We start from the raw sequence: 25831 nt of genomic DNA on the forward strand, positions 1-25831 counted from the left end.
ATTTAGAGAAACAAACATACATATGTGCTTGTCTTACTAATAATATGGCTCAGTAATATGATATAAACAGTAATATGAGGACAGCAAAAAAACCAACAAGAATTTAGAAATAGGTAGGTAAAAATAATTATTGGCCGTTAATATGCCCTGTATTATATTATGATATTATTATTGTTATAATATTTATTAATTATGATGAATTAATGAGTTTTATGGTAAACAAGACGTGAGTGAGCAAATGAAATGTTTTAGTTGAAATGTTATAAATCTAAATGTCCAATTAATATAATAATCACTGCAGAACACCAGTATAGTTAAATGTTTGTTAAATAGTTCGATTTGGAAATAACTTCTACTTGCGTGGAGTTCCCGCGGAGCGATGGCAGTACAGGTGAATGACAGTTTGACAACAACTGTCAAAGTCGTGAGTGAGATAACTTGAATCACTCAGTTGAATCACTTAGTACTTCACTTCGATCGTAGTCGTTCTTATTGACGGCGCTAGATGTCGCACTATCGTTGTCGAACACTGGTTGAAGAAATTTGAACCAAAGTTTACTGAACTCGGCGGCTGAGATGAACAAGTTTTTACGTGTTCGAGACTTGAATTGAAAACTTCTCTTCTTCAAATCCGTCGTCTTTGAGGGTCACCAATATGGAGACGAGTACTGGCTGGCACTAATCCCACCTTATTTTGTCAACGATTACTACCGTAATAGGTACAGGGGTGTTCGTTGTAAATCACACACACGAGTTCAGTACGACAACTGTATAATAACAATCACCATCACAATCACATGTTAGTCACGTTAAACTAATTAAGTACGATTTCAAAGGTAGCAGGACACAATACGAATAATAAAAAATACAAAAAAAGCAACACTCCGGTCTAACTATTGAGCGCCATATTGTGAATTGACCGACCCCGCGCAGGCGGGGGAAAGGTCCCTTATTGGCCGTGCAATAGGGTAGGCGGGAGATTTGAACTGCCACACCTGTTAACATAAAATATAATATGATTCCTTCTGCATGGAATCACCAAATACCTCTGTCTATCTTGAGAAACACAATAATTATAAGTTACTTTGTCTATCTTGCAATTCGTGGTCACCACATAGCGTGGTATGTCTAACACAATGTAGACTGGCTTCGGGCAACACCCACTCCACCTGATATATCAATATCGGCGGACAATGCCATGACCCGGTCGAACAGAAACCGCAATGGAGTCCATATTGAACAACTTACAATAGATCCAAAGGCTCACCTGTATAACACCAACACCATATGTGAGATACAAGTTGGCTGTATACCACGTTACAGCCTGAGACAGTCATCTTCCCCGGGGGAAACCCAATGATGAACATTGGGTGAACCACATTTATAATAAGCATTGCAAATAAGTCCTGCATACAAGCACCGACAGATCCATACATCTACCTCCAGTGTATGTCTCTTAGACAAAGTAACATCTAGGGATATAGCACCAATAAGAACCATGGAGTAATAAACTACTAAGAAACTATTCTAAGGTAAGTAGCTTTCAATACATATCTGGACTCCCTCTTTCAACACATATTAATTTCACATCTCAAAATTACATCTTCACGTGGGAAGTTTGAACTTGTGAAAAACAGTTAGGTAACCATAGCAACTAGATAACGATATCAGAGACAACTTACCATAGACTAATCAGTATTGCTATATTACAATATGTACATCTCGCGGAAACGCCGCGACAGTTGTGAATGAGCGTTTGTCGCGGAAGAATCATAATCTGCTTTCAGTGAATGTAACAAGCTTATATAATTTCGAGTAGGGAGATATCGCTAGAATGGTAGCCACTGAACTCCCGAACACGCGGGGAAAAGGCAGACCTCCAAGATGACGGGTCGATGACATCTGGAGATTACACAGGATTGGATGCAAAGGACGCACCGCAGAGCAGACTGCCGGAAGTGGAGAAGCGGAGGCCAAAATCTAAAGCTGGATAGATGACGGCCCACTATGATGAATGACAAATCGACTAACGACATGATACACGATGCGTTGCGACGTCGTGGCGGTGACGCAACGAAGCGGCGCACTGTGGTTTCTAACATTGTAAAACTGTAAATATTTTCACAATTGAAATTGAAATCGCAATATTTTTACTAACAGCAAAACATCTGCAAAAAGTTATGTTTTTATAGAAGAGAGAATCGAATTCAAATTAGTTGGGAGAAAATCGAGACAAAGCAACGATGCAAAATTCTTCGGCCTTTGATATGGAAATCTGCTCCTTTAAAAAGTGTATTTCAGTTTTTAGCTTAGTTCTTTGTTCGTTTACTCGTTATTCAACCTTTAGCTGTATAAGATTTAGATTAACTTAGAGTTGTAGTGAAGACAATTCCTCTTAGACAAATGGGAAAATAGTGTGGAATGAAAAGTCCGTTTTGGAGAACAAAAAAAGATTTGCCTTCAGTAAGTACATTAAATCATCGTTAATAAAGTCAGTTTATGGCTAACATAATCTTCTACTGAGGAGCTCGGTGGCGCAGCGGTAAACGCGCTCGGTCTGCGATTGTTGACGTTAAGCAACTTTCGCAAAGGCCGGTCATAGGATGGGTGACCAAAAAAAAAAGTTTTCATCTCGAGCTCCTCTGTGCTTCGGAAGGCACGTTAAGCCGTTGGTCCCGGCTGCATTAGCAGTCGTTAATAACCATCAATCCGCACTGGGCCCGCGTGATGGTTTAAGGCCCGATCTCCCTATCCATCCGTAGGAAAGGCCCGTGCCCCAGCAGTGGGGACGTTAATGGGCTGATGATGATGAATCTTCTACTATCGTGTATTCTGAATTGGCTATCCATTCCTGCTGTCTGCTCTGTCAGTGATTTAGGTTACAAACATTTTCCGTTTATCAATATCCTAAAAGTTACACGTACAAATGGGCCAAAATCCAATTAAAGCTTTTTCCGAATCTGTCTCATTTAGGGAACTGATAAAAAGGAAGAGAGAAAAAGAGAGGCGTCACAAACTTTTTAGTGACTGGGGTAAATGTCAAAGTTACACAAAGTGATTAAGTATCTGAAAAAGCGCAGAATAGAATATCTCGTAAATATTACGTGTTACCTGCTGTTCGTTACGGACATATCCCGGCCAAGTAGTTAATACCATTTGCTGCAAGTCTACAATAAAAGCCACGTCAAAAAAAAAAAAAACGCGGAGAGCTATTTAAGTTTAGCCAGGTAAACAAACGTAGCGTAGGGTTACCAAAAATGACAATTATTCAAATTCCCCAATAATCAATTAATCGTTCCTCCAATTTTCTTTAGAGACTTCCACCGACTTCTCCATTGACCGCTCTCGACACGGTTTATGGTTTATAGGCGTACATAATAAGTTTTGCCATTATACCGGTACGGGACCGAAATAATATTGGCACACTGCCTCTGATATATTTACGATGTTTGTCCGTTTACTCTATAAAAGCCATCCTGGTATATCGTAAAGTATAAAAAACCGCGTATTAACGCGCCTTTATAGCCATTGTGCTAAATTAAACATGCGTGATGTATGTATATGTCGTGGCCAGATCTTAGAATTTATTGATCACTTCATGATGTGCTCGATCATTTCATAAAATGGTCATATTTCATGAAATAGACTATCACTTGTTGGCCACATCATGATATAGTTTGGCCAGATCAATGAACACAACGTTTAACGAGATGAGCAACTAAATGCATGTAATGATATGGCCAAACGTTGGCGATTATAATTATTATGGTAAAATTAGTTACATTATCTACCGGTAGTGGCGCTGGTGTCGATTATACATATTTAGAACTTGATTGATATTATAATCGATAAATCAATGTAATTGTACAATTTTCCATATCAATATTATTGATTAGGTAAATAATTTTGAACTAAAGAAATTAATTGATTATTCGCATTTTTATTAAGTACACCACATAGCATGGACACCGCCTACATTAATGAGCTTTGCGACGTTTCAACGATATGGTCAACTTAAGTTGGCTATATCATGAAATGATCAATTCTAAGATCTGGCCACGACATATACATACTTCGGATGAATAAGAAGTTTTTATTATGAAAGCGAGTGACTTTGCTGACCTTTTGCATACTCGCACAGCCTAATGTCGTACGGTATCTTACGGGGTCATGCTGCAGATGCCAAAAGCATTTGTTCTGCAAAAGCGAGCCATTCCGGCGACTAACAAATTGGGATTCAATACGTCACTTAAAAAATAATAATAATAATAATAAAAATGTTTATTTCTCCACTTAAAACACAAAACAAAACAAAAAAAAAATTTTTCTTAGTTGGCTAACATTGTGATACAAGTGTATTTTAAGGGAGCTGGTGCTTGTAAAAGGATTTCCCTTGTACTACAGGTCACCAGGCCCCAACCCTTGGTAATTATTTAATATATTCTAATGTGTTACTAGGTAGCTACAAATATTAGAGAAATGTATAATTATATAATCCAAAAAATATATCAAAAAAAAACAGAAATAAAAAAAGAAATTAAATAAGGGAAAAACTGACAGGAACCTTCGAGATACGCAAGTGTGTGTGTGTGTGTGTGTGTTCTTCTGGGCAATATTAAAATAAATAAGATATTAAAAAAATAAGTATTTTAACTTTGTCAGCACAATTAAACTTAATATATATATATATATATATATATATATTAGCCTGTATGATCCGACTGCTGGGCAAAGGCGAAACTTGATATAGGTATAATAAGTAAGAAAACTTATAGTGTTGTTTGAAAAATATAGTGATCGGCACACTGTTAATAAGTACTCGGGATAAAAATAAACTTGCTTTACAGTTATACTTGTGAGCAATATTTTTCTACTTTAGAACCCTGTCGCATTAATATTTTGACATTTAATGAGACTTACAGTTACAGAAAAACAAAAAACATCATAGAAGGAAAGCTAGAAGGAAAGAGAGGAAGGGGAAGACCAAGAAGAGCTTACATGGAACAGATTGAAGAAAAGGTTAACGTCGTGTCTTATAGGGAAGTCAAGGAATTGGCCTTTGATAGACTGGAATGGAAAATGCTACACCGACAAGAGCGTGGCTCTTAAATTGATGATGATGACAGTTACAGACAAGTTGTCAAAAAGGTAATGTGACATGGTACTTATCCCGTTGGTCCCGACTATTAGCCGTAAAACACTTCTATTTATTTATTTATTTATTTGTACACAAAAAAACAGACACAAGAAACATACAAAGAAAACAGATAGTACAGGCAAGCTTATCAACCCGCTATGCATCAGCGTGGTGGAGTATGCTCTATACCCCCTCCGGTTGATTGAGGGGAGGTCTGTGCCCAGCAGTGGGACATATACAGGCTGCTTATGTTATGTTATGGTACTAAAGTGTAAAAATATTAATCGCAATATTAAGCACGACGATTCCTCAACCTAATACCCGCTTGCAAGTTTGAATTGTATAACGCATAATAGGTTATTGTAAGTTACATCGGTGTGTGTGTGTGTGACGAGATGTGCTCACGCTGCGTACCTACACTCAACTAATTGTCGATCTTGGATAATAATACTTCTTTGTACGTCACGCCAGTGATGATGGCTAGTCCACGTTCAAATGGCCCTCCATTTTGGTGGACAGTAAATTGTATTAGATTAAGGTTGTTATTTTTATTTAATAAAAGAAAAAAAAAATATATATAATGACCAACTCGCATTTGTAACTATAAACAAGGTGTGCACGTGATTATGAAATTACCGCGCCCAGGATGTCAGAATGTGTGATGGTTGACGCGTACTGGTCAAGGAATGTATGGCATTAAAATAAATTCCATGTAAAAAGTAACTGACTGAGGCCGATTGAGGAACAAGTATTCAACAAAATATTCTTATTCCTTACTTTTTATTTGTCAGATTTTGACGTCGGTTTATTTTTTAAATTTAGATTTTATTCACTCTCAATGAGGGACTTTTCAGGCTACGTTCCCAAAAACAATATAGATGGCGTTGTACAGATTTAACGTGATAATAAACTATTTTCTCATTGCTGGTGTATACATATCATCATCATCATTTTAAGAGCCACGCTCTTGTCGGTGCAGCATTTTTACCACGCTCCTTTGCATGGAGGAGCATGGTGAAATTATACGTAGTCGGTCCCAAAGTTCTGTCATATATGAAAATAGTGATAAAATAAAAAGTACCAATAAGTTTATAAAAATTTATATATCAATTTAAAGTATATTTATTAAGAAATGAAAATAACTTAAAATTATTCGAAATGACCTCCCTTGTTTTTAATAACTTCCCTCAAACGCCGCGGCCAGTCATCTATCGCAGCACGCACCATATTCATGTCTCATATATATATATATATATATATATATATATATAGTATAGAAAAATATTTTTTGCTTGATATTTGGATCAGAATAATAATGGATGGAAGATGTGTTGTGCCTGGGTGATAACAAGGGTCATCAATTATACCCAAAAACAAAGATAAAAGATGCAAAACGTCTGTTATATAAATTAGAAGGATCGAAGAAAATTCTGTACAGTCATGAGCAATATAATGTACCCACTTTAGGACTCTGTCGCACTAACTTATTTGACATTTAGTGAGACCTACAATTCAATTTGTCAAAAAAGTTAATGTGACATGGTACCAAAGTGTATACATATTAATGCTCGTGACCGTACAGCGCCATCTATGTTTGTTTTAGGGAACGTAAAGTCCTGCAAAGTCCTTCATTCTAATCAACATCGTCTATGGTAATTGTAGAATGTATACTTGTATAAACTCCGTTGTAATCTGACCTTCTGTTTGTTCGGGCCTGGATCCACGCTGTGATTATGAATGAATGAGTTCACTCAAGACTCATTCGAATGGGTTCTTTATTCGTAATCGTCTACCGTTTCTTGTTTATGTTTGACTTCTCAGTGTAAACAATTGTGCGATAGGAAATTTGCAGACAGTAATTTATGTTCTGTGGAATATTTATTATAATCGTATTTATCGTAATTTATTATATCGTATTTATTACAAGCGCCTTTTTGAAAAAGCATATTCTGATGTGATAGCCGTGGTAGCCCAGTTGGTAGAACGCTCGCCTCTCACTTTGAGGTCGCATGTTCGAATCTAGCACAGGCCTAAAAGAGTGATTGTCGAATTTGTTTTCGAATTCACGTTTGGATCGTAAATGATTATCACGTACTCAGATATGAAGGAAAACGTCGTGAGGAAATCAACGTTCCAGAGAAATACATTTTCGGAGGTCTGTATTGGCTTGGTTTTCCCTTCGCGAGTTGGAAGGTCAGACAGGCTTCTGTAAAAAACCGGACCTGTCAAATCTTCAGGTTAGGTAAGCGGACCCTGTGAAAAACGGGATAATGCTAGGGAGACGATATTCTGATGTGATTGTCTTATACAAAACCACGATTTATTTCGATTCATTTAAATCTTGAAACCATTTTTTACCTGGATTGAAACTAGCTTGTTTATTGCGAGGTTTAGTTAACAAAAATTACATCCGAATTTTATTTTTGCAAACGGAGCTTACATTCGAATTCCCGGGTTCGAATCCCGGTGGGGACAAACCACTAAAACCACTAAAGAGCAGTTTAATAAGTCCCACTGCTTGGCACAAGCCTCTACTCAATCAACCGGAGGTATAGAGCATATTCCACCACGCTAAACCACTGTGGGTTGGTGGGGGTATTTTTTACAACAATCAAGTCTAACAACGTATATCCGAATAATGTTTTCGACGTAGGTATATCCGAATAATGTTTTCGAGTAAGTAGTCGCGTGGTGAAGGTGAATCGGACACCAATTCGATTACAGGAGAGTGGCGAGCATACGGAATAACAAGGGTGTTATTTGCGGTGACGCCATCCACTTGAGAGTCGGTATAAACTAACCAACTACTAGACATACATAATAAACTGCCCATATTCGTCCCACTACTGGGCACAGGCCTCCCCTCAATCAACAGTATGGAGCATACTCCACCACGCTGCCCCACTGCGGGTTGGTGGAGGTGTTTTTACGGCTAATAACCGGGACCAACGGCTTAACGTGCCCTCCGAAGCACGGAATCATCTTACTTTTTCGGACAATCAGGTGATTCAAGCCTGAAAAGTCCTTACCAAACAAAGGACAGTCTCACAAAGGGATTTCTACAATGTCCCCATCGGGAATCGAACTCGGACCTCCAGATTGTGAGCCTAACGCTCTAACCACTAAACCACGGAGGCTGTTAGTGTGACTACTAGACACTCTTATATAAAAACAACCAATCTTCTTCTCGTTATAAGATTAGTGATTATCTAAAAGATATATATATATTATTTTTTTGACGTGACTTATTGTAGATTTGCCGCAGATGGCATTAACTACTTGGCCGGATAAATGGGGAGCGCTGAAGAGTCTCACCCAGTACAACGTTTAAGACAACAGGCCTGAGGGTGCCCAGTTGGGCGCGAACCTCGGCTCAGGGCGTCGTCTGAGAGACTCTAGAAGATATGAATGTATGGAATTAACTGTTTGGGAACTGTTATTAGACAGCCATATTACTAACTTGTATAACAATAGTTTATGTTTATTTTGAAAAAGAATTTCTAGGGCCTTTTCCGAGGTTTTTCTTGCAGCTTTATTCCCCGAGGTTGTGAGAAGCTGCAGTAGTTTTAGGCGGATGAGACGTTCGTTATGTAAAAAAATACGATTGAAAGTGTAACTATGTTACCTATTGAATAAAGATATTTTTGATTTTGCTATCGTATAGGATAACCGACCTCATCAATCCTGGTGTCAGGGTTATCATTGAGCCGCCAAAGGCCCCTGACATGGCTCATGTAGCGACTACGTACTTACATCAGTAAGTTAGCATTCCGACTGATCATCCAATAATTCCGAGTTAATTTATTATTTTGTAAGAAACTGATGGGACTTATGCACCTTATATGTCTTATATTCAGTCGGACGATGTTTGTCCCGAGCATGAAAGTGGAGTAGACGAAGTAAATATTGTTTACTTGAGAGTAATTTACAGCGACCAGAATGACGTACCTACCGTCTACTGTAATCACTGACATAGCAACAAACTTGTAGGTATAAAGTTAGTATGGATATACTATATAATTCGTTTCGTCCGTTTTGCCGAACAAACAAGCAGACAGACAGACACACATACACTTTCGCATTTATAATATTAGTATGGAATTTAGTCACCGTATTGTCATAAGATATGTGTACTTTCTATGGACAACCTTAGTTGGCAATGATCGAAGTCAACGCGCACGATGTAGCGAGCGAAAAGCTACCTAATAGGTTCATCACTAATTTAAGAGCCACTTTTTAGGGAAAATTAGGGCCTCTTGCCTTCCGCCCCGCAGTACTCTGTCTGACGCGAGTGGGACGGCGCCCAGAGTAGTAAATTTCAAAGCCGTACTAGGACTCCTGTCCTCCACCTCTGAATAGTACTGACAGTTACTGGGGCCTTCTGTCAAGTTCTAGGTTATAGTCTCTGTGACTCGCCTCTTCCCTCCTGCATTGCCGTACCGATGGCTCCCATCTCCGCCTCTGCAACCGTTGAGGTCTTCATCCGTATCCCTAGCTAAGGGTTCTACGTTATAACCCGTCCGGTCTGGGTCCCTATGCGAACTCAGCCACCATCTCACTGCGGTCTACTAAAGTAAGAATTGCCCCAACAGAGGGCGGAGAAGATGATTCTGTCTCCCTGGGGCTTAATGGTCTTGTGTGAAACCAAAACCAAAGGCAAACCTAATATGTACTTAATATTATTCAACGCGTGTAAGAAATTTCCAGTAAACTCATTTAGGAATATTGAGAAACTCCAATGCCTAATGTCTGTTAGATGGAATTGCTTTATTTATAAGATATTATAAATTATAATAACTTGTACTGTTGCCTACGAATTCATCCCGTGGAACGCCTTTCATCTCCTTGGGGTTATACCCAAAAAAAAAACTTCTTAGCGCTTGCCTTCATTACTAAAGAACGTCTATGACGTCATTTTATAAAGAAAACCATGGTAAGTATAAGAAAGCCAAGTATGCTCAATACTATGACAAACCGCAATTGCTAGCCCATTGATGACGTAAGTGTTACCATTAAATTGGTATCTCCAACATTCCAAGGAGGTAAATTTTATTATTGAAAATTAAGTGAATGACTGACTAATATATGACACTTTTGAGCATACCTGGTTTGCTTATACCATGAAAAAAACCACTTAAGAGCCTTTTTTGAGAAATCACATCATGACGTTATTTTAATCAAAAAACCTCGATTTTTCTCAATGATTACTTTCCAGCGGGCTTAGCACCGTAAGCGCGCGACTCTTTCTCGCCTCAACATACGTCACCCGTCACTCTCACACAGTACTGTACAGAAAGAGACAGACGATCTATGTCGCGGTGGTGAGAAAGAGTCGCGTGCTTACGGTGCTAAGCCCGCAGGCTACGTTACCCAAAAATAATATAGATGGCGCTGTTGAGGTTTAACGAGATAATACACACCTATTTTCTCATTACTCGGGTACATAATTATTCAAAAATACAATGTAATGGCAGAAGCATAATTATATAAAAGTAACTATTGCTTGACATTTGGATCACATTATTATTAGAATTGTGTTGCTACCTATATTGCTTCTCTTTATTTTGATCAGAATAATAATGGGTGGAAGATGTGTTGTGCCCGGGTGTAGTAACAAGGGTCATCATTTAAAACTAAAACCAAAGACAAAAGAAGGATTATGTACATGAAATTAGAAGGTTGAAAGAAGGCAAACCTGAACAGCGCCATCTGCATTTCTATTGGGGAACGTCGCCTGGAAAATTCCTCATTAATTGTAATCCGGGTAAAGACACCACATATTTTAAAAAGGCGCGTACGATGTTTTCAGGATATAATTCAATTTCATTACATATTAATGTATTACACGTACATGTATTAATATCTACTAAATACATTATGGCCTATTTACATCAAACCCTCCGAAAGCATAAATTACGTTGAAATTATACTAAAATTATTTGAAAGGCGTGTATTAAGCCTAGACAGATACTACCCGACTAAACATACGAGTATTTCAATAATCCGCCGTTGTACCTCCTAATGCTACCGATTTAACTTATTTGCATATTCATGACTCCTTGCTTGGAGGTCTGTATGGGAAAACATGATATATAGGGTGTTAGTGACACCATACGATTACGATTTAAGCTGAGCTGAAATCTCTTTTTGCCTGTGTTTTTGTTGCCATTACATTATCGTACACGCGCATCTGTGTGTGTGACCTCTAACGCCATACAATTGAAGACTAAACTATGTCCGAGTTGAGGTAAACCGTCTCCGACGCTGGTGAGGAGCGAAGGGACGATTGCCGTTCTATACGTAGTCATCATCATCATCACCACCCCATTAACGTCCCCACTGCTGGGGCACGGGCCTTCCCTATGGACGGATAGGGAGAACGGGCCTTAAACCATCACGCGGTCCCAGTGCGGATTGGTGGTTATTAACGGCTTAACGTGCCTCCCGAAGCACGGAGGAGGTCGAGATGATTTTTTTTGTGGTCACCCATCCTATGACCGGCCTGTGCGCAAGTTGCTTCACTTCAACAATCGCAGACCTAGCGTTTACCGCTACGCCACCGAGCTCCTCGTATACGTAGTTCCTTATTCCTTATTCTATGGTTACAGGTAAGTAAATAAATAAGTACTCTATCTATCTACATCTATTGTCGTCTAAAATGTATCTTATGTCAGTACGTACATCACAGTAAATGTACTGTAATGTACTCTGTAATGTACAAGTTGTGTTTGAAGTTACTACCTAAATAGTGAGGTCGTATTTGAAAGGAATTGTGTTTACATGTTATGTAATATTTACTCATTCGGAAATAGGAATGAAACATAATGTAATAAAAAAATACTCTTTGGTCTAAAACAATTTAATAACATTATTATTAAAATGATTGTATCTTTGCCAATGGACCCTTCAGTTGAATACGATCTACCCAGAGTACGGCGAAGGTTTAAAACCCACAGACGATGCTAATAACACGCCAAGGGACAAACCTATGTCAAATAAGCGACAATCTTGCCTGATAAATATATAATAACGGTCTCTGTAGTACAGTGGGTGACAGTTGGGCTCACGATCCGGAAGTCCCGGGTTCGAATCCCGGTGGGGACATATCACAAAAATCATGTGATCCCCAGTTAATGGGTAGGACCGGGATTCGAACCCGGGACCTCCGGATCGTGAGCTCAACGCTCAACCACTGGGCCACAGAGACCGTTAATCATAATTCAATGAAAAAGTGACTTTAAAAACTACGGAATCCGCCCTCGAGGTCTACGAGACTAATGTAATCCTTGCACTTTCGCTGTTACGTCACTTTCCTTAAAAGCCTTGTAAATGGTGTGTAAATACCTCGTCAGATTAGTCAGTAACTTGGTTACGCCGTCATACACAACTGAATTACCCGACCATGAATATGGAAGCCGTCGTGAGACGCAAACGGTGGTATTATACAAGAAGCCCGGATTAAATAGCCTCTTGTAATAAATTTTTACATATTGTGTGAGTCATATCATAAGTGAAAATGTGTCCCTTTCTATCTTTTGGGGAATCAGAATCATTTATTCAACGTAATTACGAGTAAGTATCATAGATAAACTTGTTGATGTTCAATTTAACATTTCTGAATCTACATCATTTCGCAAGGTGTTATGGCTGAGGAGAAGAAATGGAAAGAAACTGCAACAGCAACACATCTTTTAAATCAATGTAGGTATAACTACTGGTACTTTAAATCAATGTTCTGTTTTTATAAGCTGTTGGTTATCTGAATAAAAAAAAAGTCTGTGTAGCTATAGCTATACAATTTCCAAATTATGAGACATCACGTTCTAAGTACTTTCTTAAAGAATCTATTCAACGCCAAAATACAATCTCGCAGATTTTATGAACGGGGACGCACGTGAAATAAATTAAATCATGGACGCCTTTTTAACCCCTATTAACTGCTGCAGCAACACATCTTTTTAATCAGTGTAGGTACACATTACAAGTTATTTAGTAACTACAGGAACACTTCTTAAATACCAGGCATTTTTATCATTTAGGTGATCATTAACCAGGGGTAACAACCAGTCCTGCCGGGTCTGCATGACAAACGCGTCGCGCGCTGCGCGAATTATATTGAGCGCTTCGACCGATAAACCATACGAATGCTATGGACGGCTAACGGCTATTGGTCGAAGGCCTCGATATAATTCGCGCCGCGCGCGGCGCGGTTACCATGTTGAGCCTACTGGTGCACGTGTCGTCATACCCTGACATTCGTGTATGTACACTTTAATACTATTTAAGTAATTTGGTGTACTTTATACAATCTATATACACTATTAACGCATATTTACAGAACACGACGTTCGTGTCTCACTCGGCAGGGTCCAAATCGCCTTGGTTCATCGACTTGTGTAGTTTAACAGATCCTTTTTTGTATGTCCAACTGACTAACCTTGTCTGATATCAGGAGACGTCATGATGAGGCCGCGTCTCCCTCCTTATATACCTGAAAGACGAGATAATAATATAATAAGAATTATGCCCATAAAATAAAAGAAAGGAAAACATGAAACAGTAGGAGTGTAGGGCCCTGTGCTGGGAGATTTTCTGGCCACGTCTTTCCCTCAGCGATACAGTTTCGTTATTTTTTGAATTTTTTATGTCTCACTATTGGGCACAGGCCTACCCTCAATCAGGCTCCATCGCGTATACAGTCGCTTCTGTGAAAAACTGGACCTGTCAAATCTTCAGTTTAATGTGAATATACAATTTAAATAAAAATCTGTAGTTTCTATCGCCTGTTATAATTAAATCAATTAACAATAAGAGAGACAGATGTAATGTAACTGTCATTGAGAAACATTGATGACAGACTCACGTACCAGCGTAATTAATGCATTAATTACACTCATTAATAGTCCAGCTTGTAATGCCTATGTGCAATTAATTATTAATTAACGTTGTATAACTATAGGGTATTTGTCTGGGTCAAAGATAAATTACAAAAAGGTTATCTAAAAATAGAAATCAATCTCATTATACTTTTCCACTTATTTTCGAATTTTATTTATGAATTAATTAATTAACAACGAGTATGACGTTCGACCGCTTTGATTGATGACGTCTTAGGGCAGTATTTCCATACAAACTCCAAAGAAAACTTTCGTTTTGACGTTTCGTAAAAAGTATCTCAGTTGAGTAGCTTGTCTAGTAGCCTATTGTTTCCTTTAAAATTCTGTAAGTACTTTACGTAAGCAAAACGCGGCGCGCGATTCCGGCGTGTAGCTAAAAGTCTGCTCATACCTATAAGAATGTACAGTTCTATCCGATTAACTTATCTTGGGTAACTTTTAAGTAGCATAAGTTGATTTTTAAACACTTTGTTAAATGATTTTTGTTTTTATAGCACTTCCCCTTGCTTAGGGAAACTCACAAAGAGAAAATTTGAATGGAAAAAAATCTTATTATAAGATTAATGACTACCTAAATGATAAAAATGTCTGGTATTGAATGTGTTCCTCTAGTTATTAAATAACTTGTAATGTATATCCTCATTGGTTTTTAAAAGATGTGTTGCTGTTGCAGTTTCTTGTCATTTCTTCTCCTCAGCCATAACACCTTGCGAAATGACGTAAATTCAAAAATGTTACATTGACCTTCAACAAGTTTATCCATGATAATTACGTTGAATAAATGATTCTGATTTTTTGATTTCTTATCTGACTCGGACGGGACTGGAACCTGGCAGCTCCTAGACTGGAGGCTCCTAGACAGTCCCTTCCGAGCTCGTTTCGGCTAAACAAGCCGGGACGAGCGTGAAACCATTATACCAATGCTCGTAAGATCTCTTAGGCTATCCAGAACCTTCTGTGAAAATTCTGAATCGACTCCATACGCCTTATAGTTTGAAAAATGGTGCTAATTCCAGTACACGCCATCTAATTTTATTTTAAGTTATACCTGTCATTTTCATATACGCCGAAAAGGAAAGGGACGGGTAATCGACAGGCATACAATTTATGGAACACACGTAAATTTTAGGCACGAATCTAAAACAACCGTCTAAAAATATAAAAAAAAATATAGACTAGTCGACTGCCGCGGCGACGGTCGATGACATAGTCGTCATGCCGCGTTGACGGTCGACGGCGGGCGTCGTCGACACCATCGTAGTTTGTCTGTAAGCGCCCTAGGAAGTAACTGTAAGCATGTACCTTCCATCCTTGTAGCTTCAGTATCTTCATAATATCGTGTAAAATATTAAGGTTATAATACCAAGATACTGTTTCTTGTCTAAGTAAGTCATGTAAGTATAGCAAAACTGTTCTGCTTCCAACTTAGAATTAAATTGCTAGCAGCTTACAGTCGAGACAAGGTTTCTTCTTTGAATGAAAGAACAAAGTCTTTTTAAATAAATAATTTCATTTTCTAAGCTTGCGGAGTTTGAAGAAATGAATATTTCGCTTCTGTAAGCTTAGCGTTGTGAATATTTAAAATAACACAGGGGAGTTAGGTGTTTGTTATGTACTTATTGTTCGTAATTTATTGATATAAATAATTCCTCTTAATTATTGATTCAAATGAAATTACTACAGATTAGCTTTTGTAAAAACTTTATTTTTAACGTTATATTTGAAAATGAAAAATGTGTTTATTATCAGAAATAATACAATCTTCTTCTTCTTCTTCTATCGTGCGGGTTGCGAGGTGAAGTACCAACCTCATCAACACTGGTGTCAGGGTTACTATTGAGCCGCCAAAGGCCCCTGACATGGCTCATGTAACGACTACTTACTTACATCAGTAAGTAGTAACCGGGGCCAGCGGCTTAACGTGCCTTCCGAAGCACGGACCATCTTAGTTTTTGGACAATCAGGTGATCAGCCTGGAATATCCTTACCTAGGGATCACAAAGTGATTTTTGTGTCCCCACCGGGATTCGGACCCGGGTCCTCCGGATCGTGAGCCCAACGCTTAACCACTGGACCACGGAGGCCGTTAATAATACAATAATGAAAGCACATGAAATAGGGTGGGTACACCGTACATTATAAATATGACCAAATGAACTTCCCAAACGAGGCGGAACCTGTATCTTGGGAAACCGTAAAAAATGGGGTACATGTAGGTTGGCGCATAGTTTGCATACCTGGTGAAAGCCCTCAGCACTCCCTTTTTGTCCGGCCAAGTAGTTAATGCCATCTGCGGCAAATCGACAATAAGTAAAAAAAAAGCATAATTTGCCAAAGGACATGAAACTTAAATATTTACTTATGTTATTTAGTTTTCTTTACCGTTTATAGTGGAGTCTTCTCCATGCCTCCTCTGGTTGATTGAAAGTACGTATATATAAACTGTTTACACACATAAGACCACGCCTATTGCCTTTTGGGGTAGGCAGAAACCACGGAATTCCATTTACTACGATCCTGACACACCACATTCGTTTCTACTCTTATCAAAGACTTCGATACAAAGCTAGGCTTAAAGTATAAAAACCATTCTTCTTCTGTCGCGTGGGTTGTGAGGTGGAGTACTAACCTCATCAACGCTAGTGACATGGTTACTATTGAGCCGCCAAAGGTCCCTGACTTATAAAAAACCATTGAAAGGCTATAATAATAAAAAATAAAACATAGAAAGAACTGGCAAAAGATTTATGAACTTAAACAACCTATGTATTATTTACCTATTGTCATTATGAACAGGCACAGACTGAAGACTAAAATCTGGTAATTATTGATAAGTAACTTGGAAAATAAGAGAATAGCTCGTTGTCAACTGTTTCGCCAAGATCGTCGCTGTGATCTCGTAGCGGCGCGCAGACCAATTGATGTAGCCATGGTATAAGAAAACCAGGTATGCTCAGTCCTATGACAAGCCGCCATTGCTAGCCCATTGATGACGTAAGTGTTACCATTAAATTAGTATCTCCAACATTTCAAGGACGTAAATTTTATTATTGAAAATTAAGTGAATTACTTTCTGACTAATGTATTCAATTACCATTACTTGTCACATAATTATATAATAAACAAAAACTTAAAAAAAAGGTTATTATAAAGTTAGTGATTATTTAGAAGATATGAATGCATGGGATTAACTGTCTGAGAACCGATATTAGGCAGCTAAATTACTCAATTGTATACCAATATTTTATGTTTTATGTTTATTTTTATTTTTTTAAAGAACGTCTAGGGCCCTGTGCCGAGGTTTTTCTTGCAGCTTCTTTTCCCCGGCTATACAGGTTGTGAGAAGCTGCAGTAGTTTTAGGCGGATGAGACGTTCGTTATGTAAAATTGACGATTCAAAGTGTAACTATGTTACCTACTAAATAAAGATATATTTGAATTTGAATATATAAAAATAATTAAAACTGTAAGTAAATCTTTTACTAAAAGTTCAAAATTTCCTTGCATAGTAAATTAAAAACATTGGACGTGGGTAATTATTTTTTATGAAATGGCAACACAGGGTCGAATGACGTCAGCTGGGCTAACCTTGAAATGCTAGCTGTCAGTTTTGAGCGTACCTGGTCTTCTTATACCATGGATGTAGCATTGTAAGACGCAGGCGCGTTGCACCCCTTATGCCGCTCGTAAGTCCGGGTGGGTTTAAATGTCACAAACAGCTGTTTAAGTATGTTGTAGATTTTCCTAAATAACATTACAGTTATAACATTTACACAGATTTTCACTTAGTCCAATTCAAATAGGGTTAATAAGGCGTCCTTGATTTAATTTATTTCACGTGCGTCCCCGTTGATAAAATCTGCGAGAATTTATTTTGGCGTTGAAAAGATTCTTTAGGAGAGTACTTAGAACGTGATGTTTCATAACTTAGAAATAGCAGACATTTTATTTTATTCAGATAACCAACAGCTTATAAAAAAGTGCAAATTTAAATCGAAATACGAAATTCTTAATGACGATACATAGAGCGAAAGAGTTTCGCGTGGACAGGAGGAGGACCCGTTGCACGACCGGGGTTTAATAGACCCTACATCAAATAATTGTTCCACAAGACATTCCTGTCTGAGTAAATTTTCACTAATGACGCATGTTTACGCTAAGTATCATTTGAATTGTGAGATGATCTCAACTCGACCTTCTAATGTCAGCCGCAAAATTTGCATAATAACAATAATCGCGGCGTTGAATTTGTCTGGAGAAGCGCCCTAACTGTCAGCGGAGTAGGTACCACAGATTAAGCAACTCAGTCAGAAATCATTTATTCAACGTAATTATCATGGATAAACTTGTTGAAGGTCAATGTAACATACATACATGCCTATTTTCCACCGGGGTAAGCACAGACTATAGAATTCCATTTGCTTCGATCCTGACACACTTCTCTTGCTTCCTCCACATTCATCCATCGTTTCATACACGCACGCCGGTTCAGAGTAGATCGTATTAAACCTTTTCTAATTTGGTCATCGTAAGTCCTTCTCGGTCTTCCTCTGCCAGCCCTACCATCAACTTTCGCTTTATATACCGCTTTTGCAATTCTATTATCATTCATCCGCTCTACGTGTGTAAGGTCAATGTAACATTTTTGAATTTACGTCATTACGCAAGGTGTTATGGCTGAGGAGAAGAAATGACAAGAAACTGCAACAGCAACACATCTTTTAAAAACCAATGAGGGTATACATTACAAGTTATTTAATAACTAGAGGAACACATTCAATACCAGACATTTTTATCATTTGAAATCAGAATCATTTATTCAACGTAATTATCACGGATAAACTTGTTGAAGGTCAATGTAACATTTCTGAATTTACGTCATTTCGCAAGGTGTTATGGCTGAGGAGAAGAAATAACAAGAAACTGCAATAGCAACACATCTTTTAAAAACCAATTAGGGTATACATTACAAGTTATTTAATAACTAAAGGAACACATTCAATACCAGACATTTTTATTATTTAGGTAGTCATAAATCTTATAATAAGATTACTTACATAAGCTTCACATGAGCTTTAAATTTATTTTATGACAAATTTAAAATATTATCTGGTATTTTATTGTAAAAACATATAGGTACATAACCCCAAAAAAGATGAATTTAATTTACTTAATCTAGAATTTTATTATTAGTAGCTATTTTATTTTTATTTCTTGTACTGTAAGTATGCCTTTCACAGTTTCTCGGAGTCGCCTAATGAATGGTAAACTTAGACTTTCTGAAATAGTTACTTAACAGTTTTCGGATAAGTATTTTAAAAATTACAAACGCTTATTTTATACCTCTTAAAGTGCTTTATTTTCTCGAAAAAGCTTTATTTAATTATTTTTTTTTAATAGACCTTTAAATCCGAAGGGAGATCCAGCTCAGTAGAGATTATGTCACATATCTCCGATAAGCATTTCTCGGGAATGTGGGTTTCCTCACGATGTTTTCCTTCACCACTGAGCACGTGATAATCATTTATGATCCAAATATGAATTCGAAAACAAATTCGACAATCATTGGTGTGCTAAAGGTAAGTTACTAGAAAAATAATAGTAATAAATAAAAATAATGTTTATTTCTCTCATTAGCTTGGAACTTGAGTACAATATCCAAAGAATACGGGTACAGATTAATAAAGCAGGCGAGAGACTGGTGTCTGAGATAGGCGTAGGCCTGTGTTACAGATCACCAGGCCCCAACCTTATAAGAGGAAAATTAATTGTAAGTATTTGTATATAACCAAGTCATTAATAAAAAGAATAGGTCTAACACTACTACTTAAATAAAAACAACGAACTTAAAAGTATAAGAAAATAGAAAAACAGTTTTTACCATAACTGTACAATAACATAAAAACTCGCTCGACGTAGAGGGAAAATAAGGCCACTCTCCGTAAAGAGACTCGCCGTAGCGAGGATCGCCGTTCGGAAAGTCGCTGTCAACGCTACAATTCGATTAAAACCTGCGACCTCAAAATGAGAGGAAAGCGTTCTACCAACTAGGCTACCACGGCTCTGCACGTAATTTTACAGGATGGTATCCGAATTTTCAAATTAACAAAACATAAATCGACCTTTGTTCATTGATCCGGCCAGGAAATTAAGGCCATCTGAGGCAATCAATATATACTTGTGAAAGCGAAAGGTCACTCACTTATTGACTGACTGACTCATTACGACATCTCAGAAACTACAAATATCCTAAAAGGAGACTCCTAGATCTACTGGTCGGACGTAGGTGCTCACTCAGTAATCAGAATCATTTATTCAACGTAATTATCATAGATAATCTTGTTGAAGGTCAATAAGACAGGATTTTGAAATTACACCCCCAAGGTGTTAAAAAAGGGGTTGAATGAAACTTTGTCATTTTTAAAGTTAGAATCACTGTGCGAACGAAATCGCGGGCGGACAGCCTTTCTTTTAGCTTTACCGTAGTCGAGTAAAAGCAAGGCTTTAGTAGTCCCCGCCGGCGTGGTCGACGATTTCCCTCTATCAGCGCTTATCGCTATCGACCCACTAGGGTCGATTAATTCTTTTAAATATTTTTCCTCTCAGACAACGTCCTGATCCGAGGTTCGCCCTCAACTGGGCACCCTCAGGCCTGTTGTCTTAAACGTTGTACCGGGAGAGCCTTCAGCGCTCCCCATTTGTCCGGCAAAGTAGTTAATGCCATCTGCGGCAAATCTACAATAAGTCACGTCAAAAAAAAAAACAAAAAAAAGGCTTTGGCGTAGTAGGCAATAGTCAGTCGCCACGAGGTGTAAAGAATGCTAGACTGCGCTAAACCTTTGATTACTCCACAGCTTCCACACTTCCTATTGTTGTGAGCTGAGTGTCGACTCAAGTGTCGCTTAGCTGTGTGTTACATGCTTGGCCGAGTTGAATTCCCTTTGCTACACGTGTAATGGCATAAGGTAGGTAAGTAGTTAGTTTTCACTATCACAGCTAGTTCGACCATTAAAATTGTGGGAAAGGGCATGAAGGAAATGATTATTATTTCTTTAACTTTGTTTATTTAAAAATGTTTCATGATCTTCTACGTTTTCCTCTTTAAAAACAACCGTCCGCCATTTCCCTGTCATTCCGCAATTAATGAAATAAATGTCTGAAAAAAATTGACTGTGCCAAAATAAATGAAAAAAAAAAAAAACTACCACACCGAACGCCCAACTCACCAGATTCAGTAGTTCACTAAGGGACCGCACGATCTATCTCTCTCCCTCGCACTTCTTTCAATCATGACTTACGATTCAAACGACAATAGATCTTATTACTACAGTGTGATCGTTATTTGTAGAGTCATTTACTGTTTGTCGAAAGATTGACCGCAAACCGTACCTTTTTGGCCAACAGGTATTGCCCATTCAAGTTAAGATCATAGTCCAATAATAATAAGGTCCACTTTTCTGAACTCCGTCGGCACTAATTCTATCAGTAGTTTTTCGTCGTAGTAGATTGACGTACACAGTTCTTAGCAATAATAAGGTCGATCATCTTACGTAGTTGTTACATGAGCCATGTCAGAGGCCTTTGGCGGCTCAATAATAACCCTGACACCAGGGTTGATGGGCTTGGTATTCCACCTCACAACCCACACGATAAGAAGAAGATAAGGTCGATTTTAACACAAAATTTCGCCGGTATTCGTTTAAAAATGCAATAGCGCTTTTAAAGAATCCGTCCCCAGATCCGATAGAAATCCTACAAGTACAGCAGCAATTTCATTGTCCATACCAATAAACAGCTCTTTGCCGCAACAAAATGCTACAAGTGAATGACATTAGTGCAAACTGTAGTTTAATTTAAATGCTGCAAAGACGCTCGAAGCGGGAGAATTCCCATTGAGATCGTGTCAATGTTGGATGTAAGTACCTACATTTAGTAGTAACGGGACGGAATGGGCGGAGGGGTCATACCCCCCCCCCCCCCCCCCCCCCGGGCGACAGATTGGGTCATGGGTGGCCACTGCAATTTTATCTAATTCTCTACGGAGTTAGGTTGTCGACCTGGTGAACCCCCCCCCCTCTCACCCCCCCCACCCCCACCCCCTCTAACGTCCCCATTTTTACACGTCCAGATTTTAGAGGACTACGTCCAACGCCAAATATCGCTGCGTCTCACACATCAGCGTTAACCCGTTGTCACAGGGTGCGCTTACCTAATTTGAAGATTTCACAGGCCCGGTTTTTTTACAGAAGCGGTCCCGCTTTTCAGATCTTCCAACTTGCTAAGGGAAAACCAACCCAATACAGGTTAAGTGTCGCTGATAAAGAGTTTTAAACTACATTACTTACGTTCATCATAACTACATAATTATATTTCTCCCCTATACGCAGTGCGACCTGTATAATAGACCATATTGTATTGCAAAAGGGGATATTAGGACCTAACTTAACCGGTTTCAATCCCAGATGGCAAACATGCGGTTAAGATTAGGTACATTATTATTAACCGCTTTGCAGCCCTGACAACATGTCATTTACATAAAATGATAACCTATCACCATATTAACTCAGAATAATGACCTGAATCATCCCCCTCAGTATTCGTTACGATGTCACTTACACCCTTAACAAGTACACACAAGTAGCCATACAAGGGTGTTAGTGACATCGCAATAAATACTGAGGGGGATGATTCAGACCATGATTCTGAGTTGATTTCAAGTGGATTTCCCTGTCGGAAAATTTATGAAAATTTCAGTATTTTTTCAATTATTTTCCGTTCCATACTTTTGCGACGGAAAATTCCACTTGATATCAACTCAGAATCATAGCCTGAATCATCCCACAAAGTTCGTTACGATATCACTAACACCGGCCTGTATATTTTTATCCTTCTTACAATCGCTTTTCGAAATCGTTTGCAACTTAGCCTCCTGAAACGTCTGTGAGATGTTTTATTGGATTTAGCTTTCCGCACCCCCTTAGGGATTGCTGGCATGACTTATGTATGAACCAAAAATGTAGTGTTAGCGTCATATTCCGCCATTTTTGTCCCACATTTCGACACATCAATCCTGGCAATCTGTACATTCCTCAGAGGATAGCGATTGGTTTCGATTCGCTCCGCGTCAAAGAGAGCAATCGAAACAGACTAGCTGGAGTATTTATTATTCAGAGCACAGTCCTGACAACTGCCATTTCGATGACTCCTGAACTATTTATCCTCATGGCACGCGGCAACTTAAGGAAATAACACGCAACCGGATTGTAACTAACGAACTGATATTGCGGAAAGCAAGCGTCTACTCTGAATTGGAATAAGGACATAGAACGCGAAAAAATTAAAAGTAAGTACTTGAATATTTTTCTACAGCCTCCGTGGTCAGAGCGTTAGGCTCACGATCTGGAGGTTCGGGTTCAATTCCCAATGGGGACATTATCGAAATCACTTTATGGATGTATGTATGAATATTTTTCTCTGAGCAGGATTAACCTAAATAGACCCGGAATATTTAAGTACTTTAAATTTTTTCATCCATTCCCCATTGCTTATCTTCTTCTCTTTCCTTTTCAGCAGATAAGAAAATGACAGGTACAACTTAAAATAGAAGTTAGATGATGTCTATAGGAAATAGCAACATTTATTAATTAAGTAAGTAATTAAAGAAATAATTCAATTGGGTCGTGTACAGTCATGAGCAATATAATGTACCCACTTTAGGACTCTGTCGCAGTAACATTTTTGACATTTAGTGAGACTTACAGTTCAATTTGTCAAAAAAGTTAATGTGACATGGTACCAAAGTGTATACATATTAATGCTCGTGACCGTACTAGGTTCAAGATATATTCTGAAATTCTAATAACTAAATAAAGACAACATTTTCTTTTTTAAATTTTACTTATTTATGAAAAACGTAACAATAAGTCCTACATTTTATCGCGTTTTTCTATGAAGTTACAGTGTACTTTTTCATACAAATTCCGTAGTCCGGTAATTTCGTGTTTTGACGTTTATTAAAATGTAGCTAATTTGACGAGTTGGAAACTAACACAGCACGTAAGTTCATATTGTTACTAACCATCCATGGTGTAAGTTGCCTAAAAATAAATGAATTTTACTTACCTACTTACTCCTAACCTCACCATGAACTCGTCACGTGGAGGAAAACATCGGCAAAAAGTCGTCTTGATCTTAAAAACAGGGTTAAAACCCCTTTGAACTAACATAACACGACGCTTTCGGTGAAATGTTCGTGAAATGAGAATCACTGTTAGTCACTGGAGTAATTAACAGCAGAATTAAAGAGCAGCTTCAGTTTATTCAGTACGAAATTGCGCGTCCATTGGACTTAATTAGTGAATTATTCTGACACTCGCTACAGGGTTCCTTAGATATTTTTAAAAAACGTAAACGCTATATCGTCGCTTCCGTGGTCCAGTGGTTTGAGCGTTGAGCTCACGATCCTGAGGTCCCAGGTTCAAATCCCGATGGGGACATTGAAAAGGGAATATTAAGTTGAGCAGATGAAGGATTACAGGACTACGAAAGCAGTATATAAAGCGAAGGTTGAGCTGGTAAAGGAACACCTAGAAGGCAGTACATTGACGAAATTGGAGATGTCTTTAGAAAAGATTCAGTACGATAAACTCTGAACCGGCGCGCGTGTATGAAACGATTGATGAATGTGGAGGAAGCAACAAAAATGTGTCAGGATCGAAGCAAATGAAATTCCATAGTCTCTGCTTACCCCGGTGGGAAATAGACGTGAGTTTATGTGTGTGTATGTAGTGTTATCGTACCTGGCCAGCTTTTGGCCGCTTTTTGACTTATTTTAATATAAATCACCTATCGCATTTCGCCGGACAATATTCACTACACGGTCGGCAAGCACAATGCAACATGAACAATGCAGTTATCTATCGCAGGGCACAGACCTCCCCGCGGGACTGCTCACTCCTCGTCCATTACACCGGTCCCGTGTGGACTGGGTTGAAAGCTATTGCATTAATGCACTTAATAAACTGCATCAGATATACTACGGCAAAAAGACGATTTCACATATAGAATCCTCTATTCTGTTATGCGCTTAAATAACTTATCGCTATCGGCCTACTAAGGTTGTTTTGGTCTTTGAAATACTCTCAGACGACGCCCTGAGCCGAGGTTCGCGCCCAACCGGGCTCCCTCTAGCGTGTTGTCTTAAATTTTGAACTGGGAGACCCTCTCCTTTCCCATGCCATATGCAGGAAATCTACAAAAGATAAGGCACATCAAGAAAAAGCGATTAAATATATCGAGTTTCTTTTTCTGTCGTGTGAGTTGTGGGTCAATAAACGGCCCCACCAGTCCTGTCCGAGCGGCACGGCAACCGCGCCGCGCGCGGCTTTGATTATATCGAAGGCTTTAGCCAATAGCCGTACTATGTATATCCATGTAGATAGAATTCGTTGCGTTCATTGGTCGAAATCCTCGATATAATTCGGGCCACTGTGTAGAACCTGCTGGTGTCCTAGTGTGGACCCGAGCTCGCCGGCTCACACCTCTGACAAGACATGTGCCGCCTGGCTGGAGTCGGTTACCGGGCCTCCCTCAAAAGGGTCCCACCTGGTGGGCTGACTCGCCGGCGGCACCACCGGACTCGACACTGGGCTCACGGAGGGGCGAGTCTCGCCCGCCGTAGAGCAACCCCGTGCCCCGCCCGTACTCGCGGGTGGCGAAAGATGCCACACTAAGGGGGCATAGCCCCGAAGGTGTCCCCCCGTGACGACAACCCACGACCTGCTGGTGTCATTTAAGT

At 38.8% G+C, this 25831-nt stretch overlaps 1 protein-coding gene across 2 annotated transcripts in view; it reads right to left on the reverse strand.

Annotated features, from left to right (window-relative positions):
• LOC126382062 (adenylyl cyclase 78C) overlaps positions 1-25831 on the reverse strand; it is a 212406-nt gene that overhangs the window by 71279 nt on the left and 115296 nt on the right. For both annotated transcript variants that reach the window (XM_050031755.1, XM_050031754.1), the window contains one exon: positions 13575-13628. In XM_050031755.1, coding sequence (XP_049887712.1) covers positions 13575-13599 — 25 coding nt within the window. In that variant the 5' untranslated portion in view covers positions 13600-13628. The remainder of the gene's footprint in view (positions 1-13574; positions 13629-25831) is intronic.

Source organism: Pectinophora gossypiella, chromosome 3 (assembly GCF_024362695.1).
Source record: "Pectinophora gossypiella chromosome 3, ilPecGoss1.1, whole genome shotgun sequence".
Lineage (NCBI taxonomy): Eukaryota > Metazoa > Arthropoda > Insecta > Lepidoptera > Gelechiidae > Pectinophora > Pectinophora gossypiella.